The sequence below is a fragment of the Bacillus rossius genome, chromosome 6 (genome assembly GCF_032445375.1).
Source record: "Bacillus rossius redtenbacheri isolate Brsri chromosome 6, Brsri_v3, whole genome shotgun sequence".
Lineage (NCBI taxonomy): Eukaryota > Metazoa > Arthropoda > Insecta > Phasmatodea > Bacillidae > Bacillus > Bacillus rossius.
The window spans coordinates 9,592,967-9,615,141 of NC_086334.1; the positions used below are offsets into that span (position 1 = coordinate 9,592,967).

At 35.7% G+C, this 22,175-nt stretch overlaps 1 protein-coding gene across 4 annotated transcripts; it reads left to right on the forward strand.

Annotated features, from left to right (window-relative positions):
• Nucleotides 1-52: 52 nt before the first annotated feature.
• Nucleotides 53-19,153, forward strand: LOC134532583 (probable protein phosphatase CG10417). 4 transcript variants are annotated; one of them, XM_063369134.1, is made up of 8 exons: nucleotides 53-348; nucleotides 6,142-6,409; nucleotides 7,363-7,801; nucleotides 8,714-8,977; nucleotides 9,881-10,061; nucleotides 12,938-13,172; nucleotides 15,388-15,608; nucleotides 18,350-19,153. In XM_063369134.1, the coding sequence occupies exons 1-8, from the start codon at nucleotides 238-240 to the stop codon at nucleotides 18,560-18,562; spliced, it is 1,932 nt and encodes a 643-aa protein (XP_063225204.1). In that variant the 5' UTR covers nucleotides 53-237; the 3' UTR covers nucleotides 18,563-19,153. The 4 variants fall into 4 exon arrangements, with proteins under 4 accessions (XP_063225204.1, XP_063225201.1, XP_063225202.1 ...); XM_063369131.1 differs by having other exon boundaries at nucleotides 65-348; nucleotides 9,884-10,061; XM_063369132.1 differs by having other exon boundaries at nucleotides 65-348; nucleotides 8,735-8,977.
• The last annotated feature ends 3,022 nt before the right edge of the window (nucleotides 19,154-22,175 follow it).

Sequence of the window (22,175 nt, forward strand, 5' to 3'; positions counted from 1 at the left end):
TGCTGGCAACATTGTTCGTGGGATTTTTTTTTTTTTTTACAATGAGAAGCCTAAACAGTTGAATATTGAATGGCGCGGTAGATCGCAGTGCAATCGCTAGGAAAACATACTTGATAGAGCTACAACGTCCATCTTTTTTTAACACGAGTTGAGGCATGGGGTTCATGTTTCATTTTTGATTGGTGTATGTGTTATTATCGAAAATAACTGTGAAATAATAATTCAACCTTAATTAAAATGGGTGCTTACCTTTCTGAACCTATTGTTGATAAAGTGTCACACGATGAAGTTGGTGATTTTGTGTCATGTGGCGTAAGCTCAATGCAAGGATGGCGAATAACTCAAGAGGTAAGGAAATATTTCACTCTTGTTTATATCTGATCACCATTACAGAAGGTTTTTATTATTTTCAGATGTAACACAGTACGTTTGTTGGTCTGTTGTATTTCGATAACCATTTTGCCGGTATTAATTTTGATACGTACCGCCTTTTTTTTGTTTATGTATTTGTATAGACCGTCAAATGAAAACGTTCAAGTTTAAGTCGACTTGAATATGAACGTAAGGTAATTCTGAATGAAATACGTTTTTTGAAAATATTTAATATCTCCTTTACATTACTTAACATGTATTATAATTTTCTAAGGCGTCATTTTAATAATACAAATAGATTAACATGTATATTTGCATGCAATTGGTTTTTAACGAGTAGTTAGGTTCGTTTAGTACAAATCTTTGAAATCGTGAATTGGACGTTTGGGTAAGGTTAGCTACATTAAATTCTTAAAAATTATTCATTTGTTGGTTAGAAATTACCAATTTAAAATGTAGGTGACTAGGTAACAATTGGCAATTTTTTGTTATAGAACTTTTAATGACAAAAACGCAGTCAACCGACCACGTTATTTTGAAGTATTTAAATAGTTAACCTTACCTAGCCTATTTATTGTCCACATTCTTTAAAAGGGTAATTATGTAGTTGGGCGGTATTTGCGAAAAAAAAATGTTAAAAATCCGAAAATACCTTTATTGTATACTCTTCAACTTCCTCTTTTCATTAAAAGCAGCGGAGGTAAGAAATTCCAAATACTTTAGGAGATATCGAATTTTTAAATTTCATCACAATACCAGTGCATTGATGTGGCGATTATCATTGTTTCTTGTTTACGTACGAGTATCTACTTTTTTTATTGGATAATGATGTCACGTGATTGTTTGTGATAGGCCAGAATTCAAACGAACCAATACGTGATTATTTAGTTCATTTATTGTTTAAAACGGTTTTTAATTACCGCCTCCAATTTAGGTGAGTTTTTAACGTTTCTAATTTTAAAGTCTTATTTGTTATTTTGATATTGTTGCACAAGTAATAAGTAACAAAAAAAAATTACGTGATTTGTTACTGTGCATCCTTTGTTACGGGTTTGTTACGTAAGGTCAGTTACATTATAAATAATTTAATACTAAAGAATAATTAAAATTAATTCACATTATTTTTAATGTCTGCTTAGTTTGAAAGTATTAATAATGTAACTGACCTGACCTAATCAACCATTTTATTAATTACGCATTGACGATTCACGTATTCACGAACACACGGCAAAATAACAAAAATGGCGTCGCTCGAATGGTTCCACGGGTCTTGTATTGCAAAATTAAAAAATTCGATATCTCCTAAAGTATTTGGAATTTCTTATCTCCGCCGCTTTTAATGAAAAGAGGAAGTTGAAGAGCATATAATAAAGGTATTTTCTGATTTTTAACATTTTTTTTTCGCAAATACCGCTCAACTACATATGATGAAATTAAAAAATTTGATATCTCCTAAATTATTTGGAATTTCTTACCGCCACCACTTTTAATGAAAAGAGGATGTTGAAGAGCATAAAATAAAGTTTTTTTCGGATTTTTAACATTTTTTTTCGCAAATACCGCCCAACTACATATTTACCTTTAAAAATATATATACTACATAACCTTCATTCCATTGTGTAGCTGATTTAACAAAAAGAAAAAAAATATTAAATTAATATTAAAAAGAAATTAAAATTCAAATATTATTGTTAATACATTAAATATTAAGTAGAGGGGTGTACTGAAACAAAGGCAAACAAGTTCTAGATCACGTATCCAAGTTTATTCCTTGATTTTGATGGTATGTTCCTATATACATTGGTCTTGTGGTTCATGATGCTTCTGTAGTTTTAATTAGTATGTCAAAATATCCTGGACATTACAAATATAGGTTTTGTTTTTACAGTATCTTACTGTGTAGGCCTGCTAAATTAAAACAGCAAGCATCAGGTACCATGGGAATAATATATACATGATCCTGCCCACCAGGATTAAGGAATAAAATTGGATAAGTGATATGGAATTGTTAACCAAAAAAAAATGTTTGAAAATTGCTTTTGTTACATTTTCATTTTTTTCCTAATTACGGAGTAAAATGGCATTGTAATACTCCATGTAGTTTAGCTTAAATTACTATTTAAATGTTAGGTACAACAATTCAATTGTGTTTATATCTTTATGGTTGGTATAAATTGATTGAAACATTACCTGTAAAGAATCAAATTGATAAGACAGTTAGAAGTAGGTTAAACTTGCAAGATTTGCTTACAATGTAAGTACGTTCTGTCCAGGGCCAAGACTTTTCCACCCCAATTCGAATTCCATATCAAGTTAATATTGTTCAACAATAATTTAAAATTTGTGTGTATTATACTACTTAGTCCTGTTCCAGTGTAGAACACAATACCAAAATTATATTATTTTATGTATGATAATTTTAAAAAAAAATTCAAAAAAGCATGTGAATCTTTCCTGTTTAAGTTTTATTCCTGTACTTCTACCATAAAAACATACAGGTTGTAATTATGTTAGCATATCCTTGTTGATGACTTCATTAATATCACTACCCTATTGTAATGCAAATTTATGGAATTTCGTTTTTATGTGGCTGATCTAACTTCACCAAACATTTTGCTTTATTGCTATTGCTTCAATGAGCACAAAACTAATCTACTGTTGGGATAAAATCCTTTTTTTTATCTTACCTATAAATTTTATGATTCACCTAACCCAATAAAACGAATATCCTATTAATGCTAAAAAATTAAAAAAAATCTGAACTGCATGGTATTGTATTTTGGACTCGACCAAATTTTTTGTATGGTCTGTCAGTTTAGGTTATTCACATTAAAAACAGTATTTTGTGTTGGGGTTAGCTTCATTTAAAATACTGCAAATTGGTGTGAAGAATCAGTTACGCTAGGTTAGCTACGTTAAAAATATTGTAAAATTATTTGAATAGTTGGTTAGCTTTAGTTTTATTACATTTAAAATACAGTTAAATACCTAATGGGAATGGTAGGTTGGGTTAGGTAATTTTTATATTACTTGGCATTTTTGGTTAAAATGTACTCAAAATACTATATCCTGAAAATTGAACAGTAGTTGCTGAAAAACCAGTCCCTCCAGGTCAAAATCATCAAAACTGAAAAAAGGTAGAATAGAAAATGTCAAGGTTTTCTTGAATTTTGATAATGACGTCGTCTGCCAAGATCAAAAACTTTGATTTAAAATTCCCTTTGCATCGTAAACATCAAAAAATCAAAAATACTTGATTTGATGCATCATTCAATGTCTAATCTGACTACTAAATACCAAATCACAAGTGCTAAAGAAAACTGTACTGTCATAAAAATTCCAAGAATAAAATTAAAACACATAATAAAAGTTAAACAGCTACTTAGTGTCTCATTTAAAATTTAATTATTATTTTTTAAATGTATATTTTGTGGTGGTTGCTAATAAAACCTGTAAAAATGTCCTTTCCTCTAACAACTGTTTAAGATTATCATGGTGGACTCAAAGTTAAATTTGAAAACTGCTGAAGAAATTAGACAATGCCTTAAATTTTGACATATCAAAATCAATTTTTTTGTACGTCTTTATTTAGCAAGTTTGATTTGTGTCAATCTCAAAATAATTAATGCTTATCATAATTTTATACCAAATTTCATGCAATTTCAGGATCAGCTTCAACACCATTATGTGCCGTAGCTCTCAATAAAAAAAGAAGTTCTGCTTCTATGTTCATGTACTATATTTAAACTGATTTTTTGTCTGTTTGTACTTATTTTTACCATAGTATTTTAAAACTGTGTGCTCTGTTTCACAGTCATTAGAATCCCTAGAATATTCTTTATGGTGGCTTCGAAATTGGATTCTAAAGCTTAATTTTTTCACATCATTTCATTGTTACAATCATGACATTTACTCTGAAGTGCAGTCTCGGAGACTGCTTCAAAATTTAACACAGTGTAACATGGTTAGTCAGGCAGTTGCGGCGTAGCGAAGTAGCCAGTGAGTGTAAATGACTGGGAAGAGAGGTAGGTGGGATAGGAGGTCTATACGACACACTCGTTAGGGGAAAAAAAGTATGCCATAACGTGTTGCGCTAAGAGACTGCACCTCGAGTTTAATGGTTGATTGTTAATTCAAGAAAACATATGTTTTGTTGCTAGGATTTCAATGTCACTTAAAAGAACTATGTAAGTACAGCTTCCAAACCGATCATTGAATCAAATGTTTTGTAATTGTGGATTCTTGCTATAATTACCCCACAGTTTCACAATGCACAATATCCAGGAAATAAATTTTCGGAGTTGCAATTCTGATCACTGGATAGAAAATTTGTTTGTCAAAAGAATTCAAGTCCAAAAATCCGCAAGGTTTTTGTCAGAAGACCATGTCAAACTCTTCTATAACTTTGTTAATCAATGGGTCTAGCATTAATGCAGTAATTTCAGAAATATTCTTGATACTTTGTGTAGCCTATTTGAGTCAACGATGATTTAAAAGAACAAAAATGGACTGGCTATAAAACTTAATAGTTTCCAAGAACGTTTGAAAATACTAAATGTTCTTGAAAAAATAAACTCGTAGGACCTTCTAACAAAATGTTCTGCCCAATCAGATGTTAATCAAACAGTTTATTTTGACAAAAGAACCCAAAGAATAACACACGATATAGAATTATAAAAATACAGAAGTTAAAGCTGTGCTTAGAGAATTAGCATAGCACAGTTTATAATGAAACATTTTTTATTTTATGAAGAACGAGTTACCCTAATATCACTTTGAATTGTGAATGTTCAAAAATCTTTTTTAAAAAAATCTAATTTTGTATAATTTGTATTGTAAATGACACGAAAAAGCCAAAATAAAAATTCTGTTAATCCTATCACTACCAAACTTCACCGGATCACCCACTGGGCTAATCTGAAGATTGCCTGAAAATTTCATCAAAATCGATTCAGCCATTATGGAGTCCATAGGGAACATACATACACACATAAATTTTTAAATATATAGAAGATAAATGTTGGCTACAGTCCCGTCTGGGAAATTACTTCACAGTGGGTTTTTCTATGACAGAAAAATTCTCGGTGATGGGGAAGGCGGGTTAGAGGAAATAGGAGTTTTATTTATTTTTTTATTTTTTTAATTTGTTACATGCCCACCAACAGTCACTGAGTGACAAGACAAATGAAGTTATAGTTACTGCAAGCACATTGCCACCGGCAGCCATCAGACACCAGGCTGGCAGGAACCACTTGGAGGCAAGACCCTCAGGAGCAACTAGGCAAACAACAGAGACTTACAAATACACAAACATAACAATAACAAACAGAAATAAACAATTCAAACAAACAAAAAGATTGACAAAACAAGGACAAGTAAATTAAAATAATACAGAAAAGAGAGATAACATTGCAACAAGAATAAGATAATACAGTTCTATTTAGAAAATTGAATTAAATATAAGTATTTTAACTCTTAATAAATACTTTGGATAAGCAATAAAACATCAATGAAATAATGGATAACTAAAAATTAGTTGATTTGTAATTCTAAATAGAATATGAATGAATATGTAGTTTGTTTTTAACAATAGAAGAAAAAAAGAACAATATCCTTCCTGTGCAAATAGCTTCGCTTGGACTAAGGTAGAAGGTAACCACATAAATCAAAGTTCCATTGACTGGAAATGGTATTTGGGCTGTTGCAGGGTAATGAATACTATATTTTTGAATTGTAAGCTCTGAATTTGATTTGTATTTTGTGTTGCAGGATGCCCATAACTGTATAATCAATTATGATCCGGTCACTTCGTTTTTTGCTGTTTACGACGGCCATGGGGGACACGAAGTAGCCGAGTATTGTGCGCAGAACTTGCCCAAGTTCCTGAAGAGTTGCGAGGCGTACCAGAAAGAAGACTTCATACAAGCCTTGAAAGAGTGTTTCATAGAATTTGACAAAACATTGGCCACTGCAGATGTAATTGCTGTTTTGAAAAAAATTGCAGACAGCAAAAAATCAGATAAAAATCAAGATGCAGGTATGATTTGGTTGTAATTTCAGAATACTTTTGTTGCGTCATTTTTTAGACCCTTAATAACATTTTTCCTCTATCCAGCTCAAAAAAAAAAAGCCACGGTACAAGCCATTTCCTGTCTTCGTTAATTTTCATTATCACCAAGTTTGCCAACATCCACACACAAAAATACAAATAATAATTAACAATAGAGCCAAATTAAAAATTAGTTCATTCCTAAATGCTGTTACTTCATCTAGATCAGACCCTGCATCCACGCGGATAGGAGGGCCTTCATTGTACCATTCCACAACATTGAGTTACTTTGAGCTGCCTCTGCAGTTAACAACATTGAACACGTACCTGTTTGTCCTGTGGATTGTTGGAGCACTGTAAGGAATGCCTCTGTAGACAAGCGGGGACAATTCCAAATGTATGGCCTTGGTACTCGCACGTAGGTGCCTCACATGATGTGTAGAATGAATAGCCAATACCAGAGCTTGATGTTCACTGGAGCTGAATGTAAATCTCCACTCAGAGAGGTTTGGGCTACTCCTGACAGTGAAGCAAGTTGTGCTTGGTAGAGCTGGCACCTTTGTTGGACAAGATCCATTACTTTATTCTGAGGATCAGTCAAGTTGGTGGTAGTGGTGTTACGCTACTCCTTTTGATACCATCATTTAAATGTGTACATGATAGTGTTTATTGGGAAAAAAAACACTGCCACTGTTTACACTTTTTATTAAATAATTATTAATCCTTTATTATTTTATTTATCAATCAATGATTTAAGTATTTAAAGAAGAAATTCTTGCCAAACTGTCTAAATATTATGTCTATAAACTAATTGCATTCTATTTGGGATACACTGAGTTACTGTGAGACTTGGGCTGGATGACATGGTTTTGTGTGTTCTGTCCTAAAGATAATGTAGAATCTTTATTCCAGAAAATGACATTGCGTGTGCATGTTTTCAGAAAATGCAGACACCAACGATGGTGTGGAGGAGGACGAAGAGGAGGACGAAGAAGAGAACGTGAAGAACCTGTTCGAAGAGGCGGAGATGCCCCTGGAGCAGGTGATGGCCAAGTACCAGAACGGCCCCGTGGCCGGCCGGCTGGCGAAGAAGCTGTTCCCGTCGCCGTGCGTGCGGCGCCAGCAGGAGCCGGTGGCCGGGTGCTCGGGAGCCCCCCGGGGCTGCGGCGGCGACGCGGAGGTCAGCAGCTCCTCCGCGGTCAACGGCAGTTGCGCGGACGACCGCGTCTCATCGGCGCAGGAGGGGGGGGACGCCCCGGACAGCTCGGGAGACGCTCGCAAGTCGGTCACAGTTGCCGAGGCAAAGAGCGCTTGCGAGAGTGGCAAACCTGAAGTGAATGGGACCATCACTGAAGACTGTGAAGAGGCCAACGATGACAGGTTTGATATTTCCATTTCATTGTCTCTTAGGATTTATTTTTTTTAGCTTTAATGTAGTGTTTTCTACACATAACTGTGTTCTGCATTGATGTTGCCTCAACTTCAGTCAAGTATATTTATCATAGTTTACTTCATTTAAATACATATACCAACTTAAGTGAGACATAATGTCACCGATGACAGGTTCCTGCAGACAAGGAAACCTCTGGGAATTCAACAGGTATCTTCAAAACCTAGAAAATGCAGGAAAATTGACGTCTTGTTAGAAAACAGTATCGGTAATTTTTTGTACTTCGTCTTGTATTAATGCTTTTATACTGGCTTGTATTTAAATTATAAATTCATGTGCAGTTAATAATCCATTTCTGATTTTTGTTAACCTAATCAATACAAACAACTTTGTTTTAATTTTAAGCACAGTCAATAGTTTATAGTCTTGGGCCTGATTACACTCGGTTACATATTGTTTTAAAGTTTTATGGTTCAATTTTGGGTACATAGTGTTGATAAAAGGATGGTGTTAAAGGATGGTCCGATGAGACAGGAAAATAATGTTAGATGGGATACTGGTAATAGAATTTTCATTGCAGCTCATGTTCACCAGAACATGATTTTTATGCTATGTTTTGGCTATAAGAAGTTGTTTGTGCTCTTTTATTACCTACTATTTATTCAGAATATGTACACTGTTTAAATTAAAAAAAGTTTCATAAATATTGTTTAGCTTTTGGCAAGCCACTAAAAACAAAATATTTACAACTGTGTCTCAAGTGCTTTAGTAAGAAGTTTTGATTGATCCAAATCAGTTGTATTCAGTTGGATCCAGTAATGAAAGTTTTTACAAATTACTGTTTTTTTTGTTGACTTCCCAAACTGTCCAGTTCCACTAATTCTGTTGGTGGTAATTTGCAGTGGTGGTAACGATGTCTCTAGTTCGTGCGTGCCCGCCGAGAACGGCGATGTAGACATGGACAAGGAGAAGGGCAAAGAAAAGACTGATAGGATCTCGAGCACCGTGGAGGGTGTTGGAGGAGAGAAGAAGCTGACGCCTGCAAAACTGTCTGCGCTGAAGCCGCGCATCGCGGCCGCCCTGTACCGCTCCCTGCTGAGAGCGCCGACGGAGGTGGACGACGAAGACGACGAGGAAGGAGACGAGAGCTTTGAAGGCGAGGACAGGTGAGGGAAGGTTCTGTAGTGCACTGCGGTTTATTCACTTACATATGACGAAGAAAAAAAAACTTGTACCTTAAAAGAAAACTATTTTGAATTGACATCAACATGTGTACATATGTCTGTTGCTGGTCTAGTCTCAATCCTACTGCCTGTTCACTGTTCACAAGAAATGTTTTAGTAATTCGATCTGCAGCCAGTCGAGATGATTACAGTGCCAGGCATACCCAATAAGAAAGAAGTATCACTTATGTCGCACGTGAACTCCACACACACACATTTTTTTTTCTATTTGAATATTTGTGTAGTAAGGGCCAAATGGATAAACCTCCAATGAGTTGCTTGATTGTTTTCTCTGGTAGCAATAATCTGTTGTGAAATGGCAAGAGAATGTTGGTGGTGATTTGACGACTAAGATGCCTGATTCACATTGAATATGGACACGTAGTTTCCCGCCTGAGGCAGGGTCTACATGGACGGGATGAGGCCGACTCTTGCAGGAGCTGGCTGTTCTACCTGAGGGATGGCATATCGTTCTGGCCAACCTGGAGACTGCGTGAGTGAGATGAGATGGAGCATGGACCAGCAACAGAATGAATATGTGGAGGTAATGGGAGTACTCGGAGAAAACCCACATGTTATGGCAAAGTCCGCCACGTTTCCCTTTCTCGAAAAATCAAGGTTCAACTAGGTTGTTTCTTATCTTGGGTAGGCCAATACTCATGAAAACCAGGAAATTTTGTTGTTACTGACTTTTGCTAAGAAAATTAGTGTTTTAGTTCTTTAGATTTGGTTTAGGATAAAAATAACGAAAGAATATGTTCCTCGTATATAATTACAAGGTTTTGGTTGTGTGGTTTGTATTATAATATTACATTAAATATGACATGCCAGTCGTTTTTTCTTTAGCAGTGAAGATGCGGAGGATAATGAAGAAGAAAACAGTAAAGGAAGTGAAGAGGAAGGAGAAGAGGGTGGGGAAGAGGAGGCTGAGGAAGAAGAGGAGGAAGCGAATGTTGTGGAAGGTGAGGAGGAGGAGGAGGAAGAAGAAGAAGAAGAGGAAGATTATGAAGAGAAGATTTTAGATGAGGTGAGTTTAGTTATCACTAATGTTGTGCATGTAGCCTAGTGCTCAGGCATTCCAATATCATCTAATTTATATACATTTTGAGATCTCTCTTTCATATATTTTACACATAAGTTTCTTAAGTCTCTTATAATGCTAATGGAGTGTAATAATCCCTTTTTACATTCCTTACATTTTCTTGCCATTTGCGTTTTTATTCCGGCCTTCCTGCCTTTAGAAAGGGGACGGGGGTGTTTGTCCGTGCTCTTGCTGCGAATATCTATGTGTCTTTCAAGTGTCATGCACACCTCTGAAGCCCTTGGCTGTTGGTGGGCATGTGACAATAAATAAGTAAATAAATGTCTAATCATTTTTATTAAAATTAGCTTCTCTTAAAATATTTTGTTTTAAGTTGGGTATAAGTGGGATTAATTTTTTTTATGTAAATAATTGTATCTATTGATACGTGAAACAACTGTGCTACTAGGGGCTAAGTGGCATATATGTGGTCTCTTTTGGTTAAGTGGGGTGCTTGCCGATGAGTCATGTTAAACTCACCATTATTAGGACACACTATTTTTGGTGTGACCTGAAATTGTGTGAAGATTAACTGAGAAGCATGAATCGATTTTTAAGAACCGGAACCGAACAGAGAACTAGGAAAGAAGTAGAACTGATATCACTGGCTACAGACTTTTTAAAGTAATCGTTCATCATTGTCGCAGAGGTTAAATTATATTCAACATTCCTGAAAATAAAGTTATTAACAGAGTAGTTTTAAATATTCCTGAGCCATGATGTGTTATTTCTAGAGGCACTTCAAAATAGCGTTTATAATGGCTGTTCGTAGCATTTATATTTTGCCATATAGCATTTATATAGCTTTAATTTTAACAGACTAGAAAATTCTTACGTGATTCTATTATTCATTGTTCGATTATTTCATATTTTCAAAACGGTTTTGAAAATTTTCTATATACATAATTCACGATGCTATAGCTGTCCTATAATATAAAATTTCCCCTTAATAACATGTAACATAAAAGTTTAAATATTACATTTGTAAAGTACCTACATCAATAAATTAACACTAAAATAAAAATTTGCAACTGAGATGTTAAAATATCAATGCAAAAACCAGTCAATGTTGTTCAAGTAACAAACATAAGTGTCAAAAATCACTTTCACGAAGCCGAATATCAAAAATAATTTTCACAGAGTTCTTAAATAAAATGTAACTTTACCAAACACATATGCCACTAACAAAAATTAAAAGACAGCATTGAGCATGTTTCAACAGTCTTTTCAGTCATGCTGGTTCTTCGATCTGTGACAGTTAAATTATATTTACTAAAAAACCATTCAGCATCAACACTGGTTAATAACCTTAATTTTATTGTGAATAGCAGCGCAATATTTTATTTTCACAGATTACCGTTTGTTTTTCGGGTTAGGAAATTAGGAAAACATTAGGTACGTTCAACAAATGAGCAACAAAAGCATAGAGCTACATTGCTGCCATCTTTTTTTCCCGTTAAAATGCTAACGAATTTGACTGAAGTAGAGTTTCGTATTTTTTTTGTAGTTGCCAAATATAAGCTGCGTGTGTTGTAAATTTAAATTAATGCATTTTTATATTTTAGTTGTCATTTAACAGTAAATAATTTGATTGCTTGTGTTAATATTCATAGATCGTGTTGATTGTTTACATGGCTCGCCATTGTCACAGTTTATTAGGTAATCTTCAAACACGGTAAGAAGATGCATAAAATAAACAATGTTCTTTATTGTATGAGGTTAGGCCGTTAATAGTATGAAATGGTTTATTTAAAAATATTATGTAAACATAAAATTACCTGTAAATTTTAATATTACTTCAAATTTTAATAATTACTTCTAAAAACGGGATTGTAGCGTTTATTCGTTGGTAAACCATTTTGTTGCTTTTATTCGCGCCTATGTCGTTTTTACGATTTTCCAGTGCCTCTAGTTATTTCTAGTTCTTGACTAATTAACGAGCACCGAGAACTATAAATATAATCCCAGTATCACGGAGAGCTTAAAAGCTAAACCTCCCCGTCTTTTTTACCTTCCCAGTGAAAAACAATATATTTCCAGTAGTACCTTTGTATATTACATGTGACACACACACACACACACATGCGCGCACACACATACACACACATACACACACACACACACAACCTACCCTACCCTACCCTACCCTACCCTACCCTACCCTACCCTTCTAACTTAACTTAACTTAAATCCAAAGAATAGATGTTACCATCGCTATGTGTGACATTGAAGTATTTCTTAATTTGTTTTCGGGATGTTAGGTTATCATAACTAAAATCAAAGGTTGGTTGGGTTAGGTTAGTGTTATTTAAAATACTTTAAGGTTGTAAAATACATAAATCCTTGCAGTATGGTGGTGTTTTTTCACGAGCAATGGGCAAACTTTGGAGAACTTTTGAACTGTTAGGAAGTGACTCTCATCCCTGTGAACTGTAGGCGTCCCGTAGTAAGTTGTCAACAAACAATAATTAAATCCAAGAGAAATCTTAAGTCCTAATAACAGAAGCAAACAGGGAGGGGTTAGCACTTCCTAGAGCAAGTGACATCAAAATGGTTTGCTGCTGGGCGCCGGGTTTTCCGCTCGTCTGCGAGACGTGTCGTAGCATCGCAACCGTTACCTGTAGTAGGACTATGGGGAGGATGTTTACAGTACCATGTGAAGTACAGTGATCACCAAGAGAAATGCAGCATTTCCTCGTAGAGGTATTGTATTAGAGAGGGGGTCGTAATGAATGGGGTTGTAACAACTGGGTTTTACTGTATATAGCAGTCAAGGATTAGCTGTTGTGTTTGGATGGCGAGCGTGGGTGCTTGTGATGCAGCCAGGGGCAGACAGCGGTTGCACGGCCGTGGTGGCGGTGCTGCGCGGGCGAGAGCTGTACGTGGCCAACGCCGGCGATTCGCGCTGCATCGTCTGCCGGAACGGCCAGGCAGTGGAGATGAGTCTCGACCACAAACCAGAGGACGAGGTGGAGATGGAGAGGATAGAGAAGGCGGGCGGCAAGGTCACGGCTGATGGAAGAGTTAATGGCGGACTCAACTTGTCTCGAGCCTTAGGTAGGGGAAACTTTTATCTTCGTTATTGTATCCATTCCATCTGGTGATTGTATCTGGCCAAATGTATTATTCAGTCCTTCGTAATTGTATTATACAGAGTACACATTTAGTGGTGTTACTACCAGCTAGTCCAAAGTGTTCTTTCAGTGGCATCTCGTAAAAAAAAGGGGGGGGGGGTATCATTGATGTGTAAATAACAGACGTCCAGAGTAAAGGATACCAGAAAAAAAAACCTTAAATAAAATTGGCCCAAAGTGTTCTTAGAAATAAAATCAAAACTGTCCAGAATTTGGTTTAAAAAACTAACGGCAGTGCAAAAAATTGGTAAAAAAATTCTATGGAAAAATGTCTGTAAATATTTTTATTTTATTAAGTGATGTATCAATGTAATCGTTCCTAGAATCGGTATCACCTTATATTCCCAATTTTCGGTATTCTCACTGTAATTGTTTCCAACTGATGCCTAAAAAATTGATGCACGTGATAAAAGTACAATTTCAATTTATTTAGGTGTCCCCCCCCTCCCCCCCCTCCCCCCCATCAATTTTCTGTTCACCTGTTTTTGGTTCCCTAGAAATAGTTTACTCCAGTTTTTCTGTAATTTAATTATACTACTTTAATGTTGTGTAGTTAATGGCATAATGTCTCTTGTACGATGCACAAATTTTATGGAGTAAATTACTTTTTTTGTTATGTTTAAAAAAATCTTCAATAATGAATTTTACGGAGGTACTTGCAAATATTGGATTTCTGGAGACTTGCTCTAATGTTATTTACAAAAAAAGCATTGAATCAGATTTGTATTGGTTTTGGATCATTTGATTTTGATCTTGTATTTAAAATTGTAAATTTTGGTGTTGTTTATATATACAGTAGAACCCTGTTATAATGAATCTGAAGGGAGTAGTTTATATGTTCACTATAGAGGGGAAACTTTATATCTGGGAAAACTTTTATATTGGCAATACATACTCAAAAGCATAATCTTAACTACACATAGGCCTAAGCCAAGAAAAGAACGAATGAAAAAACTCAAAGCAACAGTTAAATGAGCAAATGCAGATATTATTTTTAATACACTACACATGTACAAACTTTCTATTAATGGTTCTTCGACATCGGCGTATTTTCCTTTTTTCAGGCGTATTCGCAGGTTGAGAAAGAAGATTGTTCAGCTTGTTTAATATTGTACTTAATGTGGATGTTGCGATTCCCAGTTCCTTTGCTATTAACACGTGCGGGACAGTGGGGTTGGAGTCTACCTTTTTAATAATGTACAGTTTATCTCGCACAGATAATGCCTTACGTTTTTTAACGCGTTTTTCACCCTTTTTTATGTACATATTTCTTATTGAAGCAAATTTGCAGCTTAATAACACGAAATTCTTTTTACCGTCAAAAGAAAATAAACAAAAATTAACGAGTCTGGTGCATCAAAGATCACTACGTATCATTTAGTATCGCAGTTGCTAAAGCTGGAACGAAAATTTCTTACTTTCTATGGAAAAATTTAGTCCACAGAGTTCTATGTAGTGGTAGTCTTACGAACCTTACTCAATCAAAATGTCCGAAACGTGAACAATAAAAATGAGACGTTAAAATATTGAATTTGCTGCTATAAAGTACATACGTATTTGTGTGGCGGTAATTTATGTTTAATTTTGATAACTTATTAAATATTAACGCGTTCGCCCATTCTTTAACTATGCAGGGTAAACTATTTTTTATTTTCACCGAACTGAGCACCATTTCTGGCTACATTTAGCCTACCGAGGCCACTCAATTACGATTTGTTTATAATATAAATAGTGGACAATCGAGTAGCATATTGCGGAGAAAAACGTTAATGTGATCCAGAATAGACGTTTTGTGAAAATACTTGTAATTATATGAAACTATTTGAGATAAATGTGCATTATGTCGGCAAAATTTGTTCGTGGTACACGGGAAAACGTATCCACATTGACAAAAGTTGTGCGCTATATCCAATAAATAAATTAATACATAACTTCACATCATTTTGCCGGGACCGAGACGGAAATTCACAATAAACGGGAATTCATTATAGGCGGGTTCACTATAAACGGGTTCTACTGTATGTTTATATATAAAGTGTATTTTCTTTATTGTTTGGGATGGTGGAAAATTTTTCTTCCAGGTCTTTATAGATTCATGTGTACTTAGTAACAGCATGTTCTCATCTTTTTATTCTCAGGCGACCATGCCTACAAACAGAACAAGAACTTGCCACTGGAAGAGCAGATGATAACTGCTCTCCCGGATGTTCGAACGTTGCTGATCGACCCTGCAGAGGATGAGTTCATGGTCCTAGCGTGTGACGGGATATGGAACTACATGTCCAGCCAAGAGGTTGTCGACTTTGTTCGACCACTCGTCGCACAGGGTGCCTTGAAGCTGTCGCAGATATGCGAGAAGGTATGTGTCCGTGACTTAGCTGCAATGTGGAGTGAATGTTTGAGCTTGGTTGTGGCTAGCAGCAGAGAACCAACAAGGTTGGAGTTTCCTTGGAAGGAAGTTTCGTGCCTACTGGTGTGGAGTATCCTGTTAGAATTTTAGTATTTCGCAAGCTTTTGTGATGCATGTTACTAATAGTGTGGGTGGTAGCTGGCAGGTGATGTAAGGTCACGTAACCACATGTGCACTGCTCGATAATACTGTACACCACAGCGGAGAACAGTAGTATAAATGTGATAAGAACTCTACTAAGGCAAAGATCTGCGTAGCCCTTGAAAAGTCCAAATTTTAAACACAGTAAAAACTTTCAGATGACACTGCATAAGACGTTTTCCCGCCTAAAACATCAGAATAATATATGACTGATAATTTATTATAGCATTAACCTAAACATTATTTTAATATATTTTGGGGTTATTATATTTACCCATTTAATGAGCACAAAATGACACAAAAAATTCATTTTCTATTTAAAAAGGGTCCACCGTTACTATAGAGTACTGTGGGTAGCATCTTATCACATCTTGTTGAAACTGGTTGGTTTTGATTTACAAACGAGCTGTCTTAGAATGCTTAAAATAAACTCACAGGTGAAGGCTTATATCAAACCCTTCTATTGTGGCATACAGGCTGTGCAATGAAGATACTGTGTGATTCCAAAATAGTTACAGTAGAACTCCGATTTAACGAAGTGCTATGGTTACCGAAAATGTTTACTCTAAATAGATGTTTCGTTAAATCCGATTTACTGATTTTCAATGACCCCCGCACTCATAATCGCTTCCCTACGTTTCCATATCGTAGACAGGGTCGACGCTGATATCTTGTGCTGCCGTGCTATCTCAGACTTCGTCAACTTTCCATCTTCATCGTTTTTGATCTCGCTCGTACGGTCCCCGGTTCGTACGTACACCTCGGTCGTACATACAGATTTTCAGTAACCGTGAAAAATGAGGCATATAAATAAAAAAAGTTTAAAAATATGTAAAGTGTAAGAAATACGTTAAAGTTTATTAAAATACAGTCGCAACCTGCAGCGTTTATAACAAATACAAGCTACATACACATTGCGTCACAGTAAAAAATTTAAAAAAAATGGCCGCAAATTGATGGAAATTACCGTTAATAGCGCACCGTACGCGGAGAAAGGTCATTGTACTCGGCAGCTGCTGTTACGGCGCGGCGTAGCCGCCGGCTGACTCTTTGTTCGCTGAGCTGCGCAGCACTTATAAAAAACGTATTCCAAAAACTAAACACCGCGCACAAAGCTCTTACTGAGATTAATAGAGCTGTAGCAAACCGTATTTATTCGGTACTGAGTAACGGGTGCGCCATCTAGTAACGAGTAACGAAACGTTCCACACGTCTGCATCTCGTTACTGGCATTATTTGATTGTTTTACGCATGTGCGCGCATATTCGATGAATTTGCATTACAAAGAACTATGTTTGTTTATTAAGTAAAGTATAATTTGGAAATTCGTCGTCAAAGTTTTTTACTGTTTGAGATTAGAACAGAAACAACGTAAGAAAGTATTGTTTACAAATTAGAAATATGTATGTTTTTGTTTTTTATTATCGTGTATTTTCACGTTTCTTTTGTTCTTATCTTAAAGAGATAATATAAAAAAAGCCGCTCTAATGAGATTTAATTGTTTCTTGGTTAACAAAAACTGTTAATTATCAAATATTGTTAATTGTTTATATTCTATTTATTATTATTTACGCGACGTCATACTGTACGCGTACGCAATATGACTCGATTCGTTGCTGCAACATAACAGCATGTTATGCGGTATCAGAAGTAACGAGTAACGTAACGTGATAGATAGTAACGAGTACTAATTGTTATAGTAACGAATACATACGGGTACGCTTTTTTTCGTTACTTTTACACCTCTAGAGAATAATGATAATGGCGTATTGGTGTGACATGGTCACAAGTTGAAAAAACCTGGAGGATGGGAAAGGGAATATTTGGAAACGTGTGATTATTGGCTAGCACTGTTACTATGCCGGCGTGATTGGAACTGGAAGATAACGTGGTGAGTCATGCCAGGGATAGTGGAGGGGGAGGGGGATGCTGACAAAGAAACCCTTCATAATGTCATGTGTCGCGGACAGTCTATCTGTCCAGGCGCGCTCAACGGCACGCACCTACGCAATTCAGTTACAGCGCCCGGAGTTTTGAAGCAATTTGAACAATTCTTTTAATTTTTTCGTATTTGGACAGATGATGCAAAGGCACATATTAATATATAGTACCTCCATTCTATTACTGACACCACAGAGTGTATTTTTTCAATAAGATTCCATTACAATTTACTTTCATTTTTTGGAAATCTATATTATTAATATTATTATTTTAATAAATTGGTGTTTTTTGATGGTTCCTGAAAACCTTTACGTTAAATCGCTGTTTTCGTTAAATCCGTGTTCGCAAAATCGGGGTTCTACTGTAGTTCTATTTGAGTCAGTCCATGTTTTCAACTACCTATTTAAAATTTTACTTTGAACCCTAAATTTGTTTCAGCATACTACAAAATGAATAGAACAAATTTTTTTGTGGGTTCTCTATAACTATGGTCCCTGCACAGCCCATGTTACAAACCTGGGAAGTATGGTACCAGGTCCCTCTGTATATTCACCCTGCCTGCTGTGGAATACAAGCAACTAATGGCTGGATGTTGTGCCTGCCCACAGCTGTTTGACCACTGTCTCGCACCGAACACACTGGGGGACGGCACCGGGTGTGACAACATGACGGCTGTCATAGTCAAGTTCCACCCGGACCTGGCGTCCGTCGGCAGCAAAACTGCCAAGCGTCGAGCGACATCCGAAGATGCTGCGAGGGAAGAAACTGCCAAACGCTCCAAGACTGAAGAGACTGAACAAGTTTCTGCTACTCCCGTGTGAATCTCTGGTGGAGGATATGACGGTCAGGTGACCATTGAGAACTCTGCAGAGAAACTGTGGTGTCTGAACTGTATAAGCAACTCTTATTTTTTAGGCAAATAGGTTTGTTTGTATGTATGATTAAGCATGTATTTTGTTCTTTCTTGTGTAAAACGTTATTACAGACTGCATTTTTAAGGAACCTCTTAATTGTATGAACTTTATACTACTGTGTTAGAGATACAAATTGCATTGATTTTTACAAAATTTCTTAGTTGATGTTAGATTCATTTTAACTCACTATGTTTTAATTACTATTTTATATTTAAAAGGTGGTGTTAATGAATAATGTTCCAGGCTACAAAAAAACTTTGTGGAAAAGTACAAATAGTTTTGATATATTAGAAAGACATATGAAACTGTAATAGAGCATTCAAGCACAAAATATTCTTAATATTTATTAAATTGCTGTTGGATCTACTTTCTTACACGTTGTGGCAGTGATTGCACTTGTAAGGAATGTCACAAAAGTTTTATATTGTGTACTAAGTAGTAGTTATCAGCCACTTGATAAAAATTCATGCTCTATTAAAACACGCGTATTTAGTTTTTGAAGAGTGTTTTTTTTATATTGCACTTCCTGTTATACTACTGCTCAATTCTTTACCGTCCCTAATATAATGCAGCACACATTTCCCTCTTTTCACATCTTTATGCATTTTGCATCATGTGAGAGTTGATCCTTTAAAAGCATTTAAAAAAATTATAAACAGTGAAACCTTTCATAATATTAACTGGTATGTGAGAGGACTTCTTTACAAAGAGGTGGTATGGAATGAGGCTAGTAAGTATATTATGACTTCGGTTTTCCACTATTCATTGACACAGCAATTGATTTCTGGAAGAAAAGTATTATGTTCAATTCATATAGAAATGTACTAAATGCCAAAATGCTATGAAACTGTGTCAACCAAACTTAAGAAGTTAAGAAATACTTGAGATACGTCACAGAGTACACAAGAAATGAGACATGTATTTTTCTTGTCAGAATTTGTGGCATAGTTTTAGTGTGTTGAGTTTCTGCTGCGAATATTATTAATTTTTATATATGAATATTTTTATTTCCTATTTCCATTTTTTAATTCCTATTTTGAAATAATGGATCAGTTTTTAAAATTATTTGATATATTAAACATTTTTTAAGGAAAACAGAATTATAATACAGGTTGGGAATCCAGTTATGACTGGGACTTGGCAAACAGTTTGAGGAGAGTCTCTAGCGAGGTTTTACTGTCTGGTGTTGGTGGGACAGACTTTCACGTGCCTTCGTGGTACTTCTTCCACTCACTGCAGCATCAATGTTGTGTGTACCGCATCACTTGTATCCTGGCCATTGGGGAAAACAACTAGTGGTTGGCTTACCTGTGGATTTGGTTACAGTGAAATGTAGGTTCCAGTGAAATTTAAATGTGAATGGTGAAATTACTATCTACAAGTGCTCGTAACTGCTTCCTTGACAGATGAATGGTGAAATTACACACACTGCAATGTGTTTAAAACCTTTCATAATGTAATGAGTTCATTTCTAGTTAAAGTTCAAAAATACTACATATTAAATTTTTTCTATTACAGATATAAAAATATTGATTCCATTTTTATTACCGTAATGTCCGCAGTAATTTGACCACATTTTTGGCCAAAAAAATGGGGTGCGGACATTATGCGAGGAAAAATACAAAAATACAAAATTTTTTGTCTTAATTATTAGTAAAAATGCACAAAACGTATTTAAAATCAATTTGGATTTCACTAGCTATTTTTAAAAGAATATTGCTGCGGGATCGCTTGCAAACAACCCGGCTTAGACAATGTTTACTTTGCTGTAATTGCCAGCGGTAACTGTCTCGCACCCGCCGGAACATTAAAAAAAATTCCGCGCTACACTAAAATAAGTGTGGTTACGTGTGCCTTATTAATGTGATTAAAACGGCTATTAATGGCACTGCTGCAATATTTTGGCCGTACCATATCCTTACGTGCGGCGTGTAGGGAACCAGCCAGCTGGCAACAGCGCAGTGACTCACCAGTTCCACATCTGCTGCGCACTGTACTCTCTCCCCCCCCCCCCCCCCCCCCCCCCCCCCCATCAATCTGATGGCCTTCGTGATGTAGAGAAGGAGGAAGGGGAAGGAAACATTTAGAGCGTGAGAATGGCCAAGGGAGGGATTCCAACCAAATGTAAACAAAGAGGGGTTCTGTTCTGTCCAGACACGTAAAACATGGTACACACTAATTAAAGTTGACGTTTCTTTTACGCTGCGCTGCGTGTCTTACCTCAACAGAAAACAAGACTGATCCACGTCAGCAAATGTGATGTTAATTAATTTTTATAAATGTAACATTAAAACAGTTCAAATAATGAACTTACTTACTCAAAATATTAATTTAGTAACTGCAATTTCAAATGGGTAAATATTACGAAAACCTAATTTAAAAGAAAATTATACACTTAAGAGTTTACAAAAATGTAAGTCTTTCTCAACACATCACTTTCTAATCTGCTAACGACGCGTCGCTATCATCTTCCTCGGCGTTACTGCTTTCTGCGTCAGCATCGCTCCTGTCGTCATCTGTATCTTCCCAGATTACATCGTCTTCAGTTCCTTCGAGACGAACACTTTTTTCGTGCACTTCAAACAACTCTTAATTTAAACCGCACAGTGAAGGATTTATATTTACCCATTCTGTACTCTACGCTACAAAACTCGACGCTAAACTCATGCCTTGAACTTGCGTGCGTGTTGGTCAGCTGTGGTTGCCGTGCTTTTTTCAGTTCAACGAATTTCCCCACCCTTTCAGAACAGGAGAGAAAGGACAGCTCAAGGTCACGGCTTTGTTTACAGAGCCGTCAACTTTCCATTCGTACTGCGTCCTTTAGGGATGGCCAAAGTTGTGTTGCCCGCCGTAGACGACTGGTGCGGACATTATACGAATTTTTAATTTTTTCTTTTAAGGATATATAAATAAAGGGTGCGGACATTACGCGAGTGAATACGGTATATTGTTCTTTGAACTCAATAATATAACAAATGGGAACTTCAATAAGACCAAAGTGTTTGATGGGTTATCTTACAAACATTATTTACAGTAAATGACATTTAGGGTTAAGCTATTGTAGTTTAATTTGTATATAAATGATCTTATACCTATATTCTTTCAGTAGCCCATATGAATGATTTCTTAACACATGTTGTTAGTACTGTTGGCCTGATGGCGTGGAAAAGTAAAAATAAAAAAAAATTAAGAGGCTTAGTTTTGACCCCATAAAGTGGAAAGCATGACATTCCTGGAATTATCTAGAACATTCACATATTATTCCCAGTCATTTCAAATCCCCTCCATTTTCCCAGTTTTGATGGCTGGTATACACCCTGATTATTTAATTAACATTAAACATTATAAAACTTAAATTATTGTTGATAAATATAACTATGAGCAATACATTTTCTTGGTGAATCAACAAAGACAATATGGCATGACGGTGGGGGTGGATACTTCACATGATAAACAAAATAAATAAAATAATCCCTTCTTTCACAAATCAGATTTAATAAAAAAAAATGATTTACTGATT

Excerpts from the sequence above, each read along its gene's own strand:
- LOC134532583 (XM_063369134.1), top strand. The coding sequence starts at position 238 with ATGGGTGCTTACCTTTCTGAACCTATTGTTGATAAAGTGTCACACGAT. Across the intron at positions 7,802-8,713 it reads GAAGAGGCCAACGATGACAG|TGGTGGTAACGATGTCTCTA; the intron begins GTTTGATATTTC and ends GGTAATTTGCAG. Across the intron at positions 13,173-15,387 it reads CAACTTGTCTCGAGCCTTAG|GCGACCATGCCTACAAACAG; the intron begins GTAGGGGAAACT and ends TTTTATTCTCAG.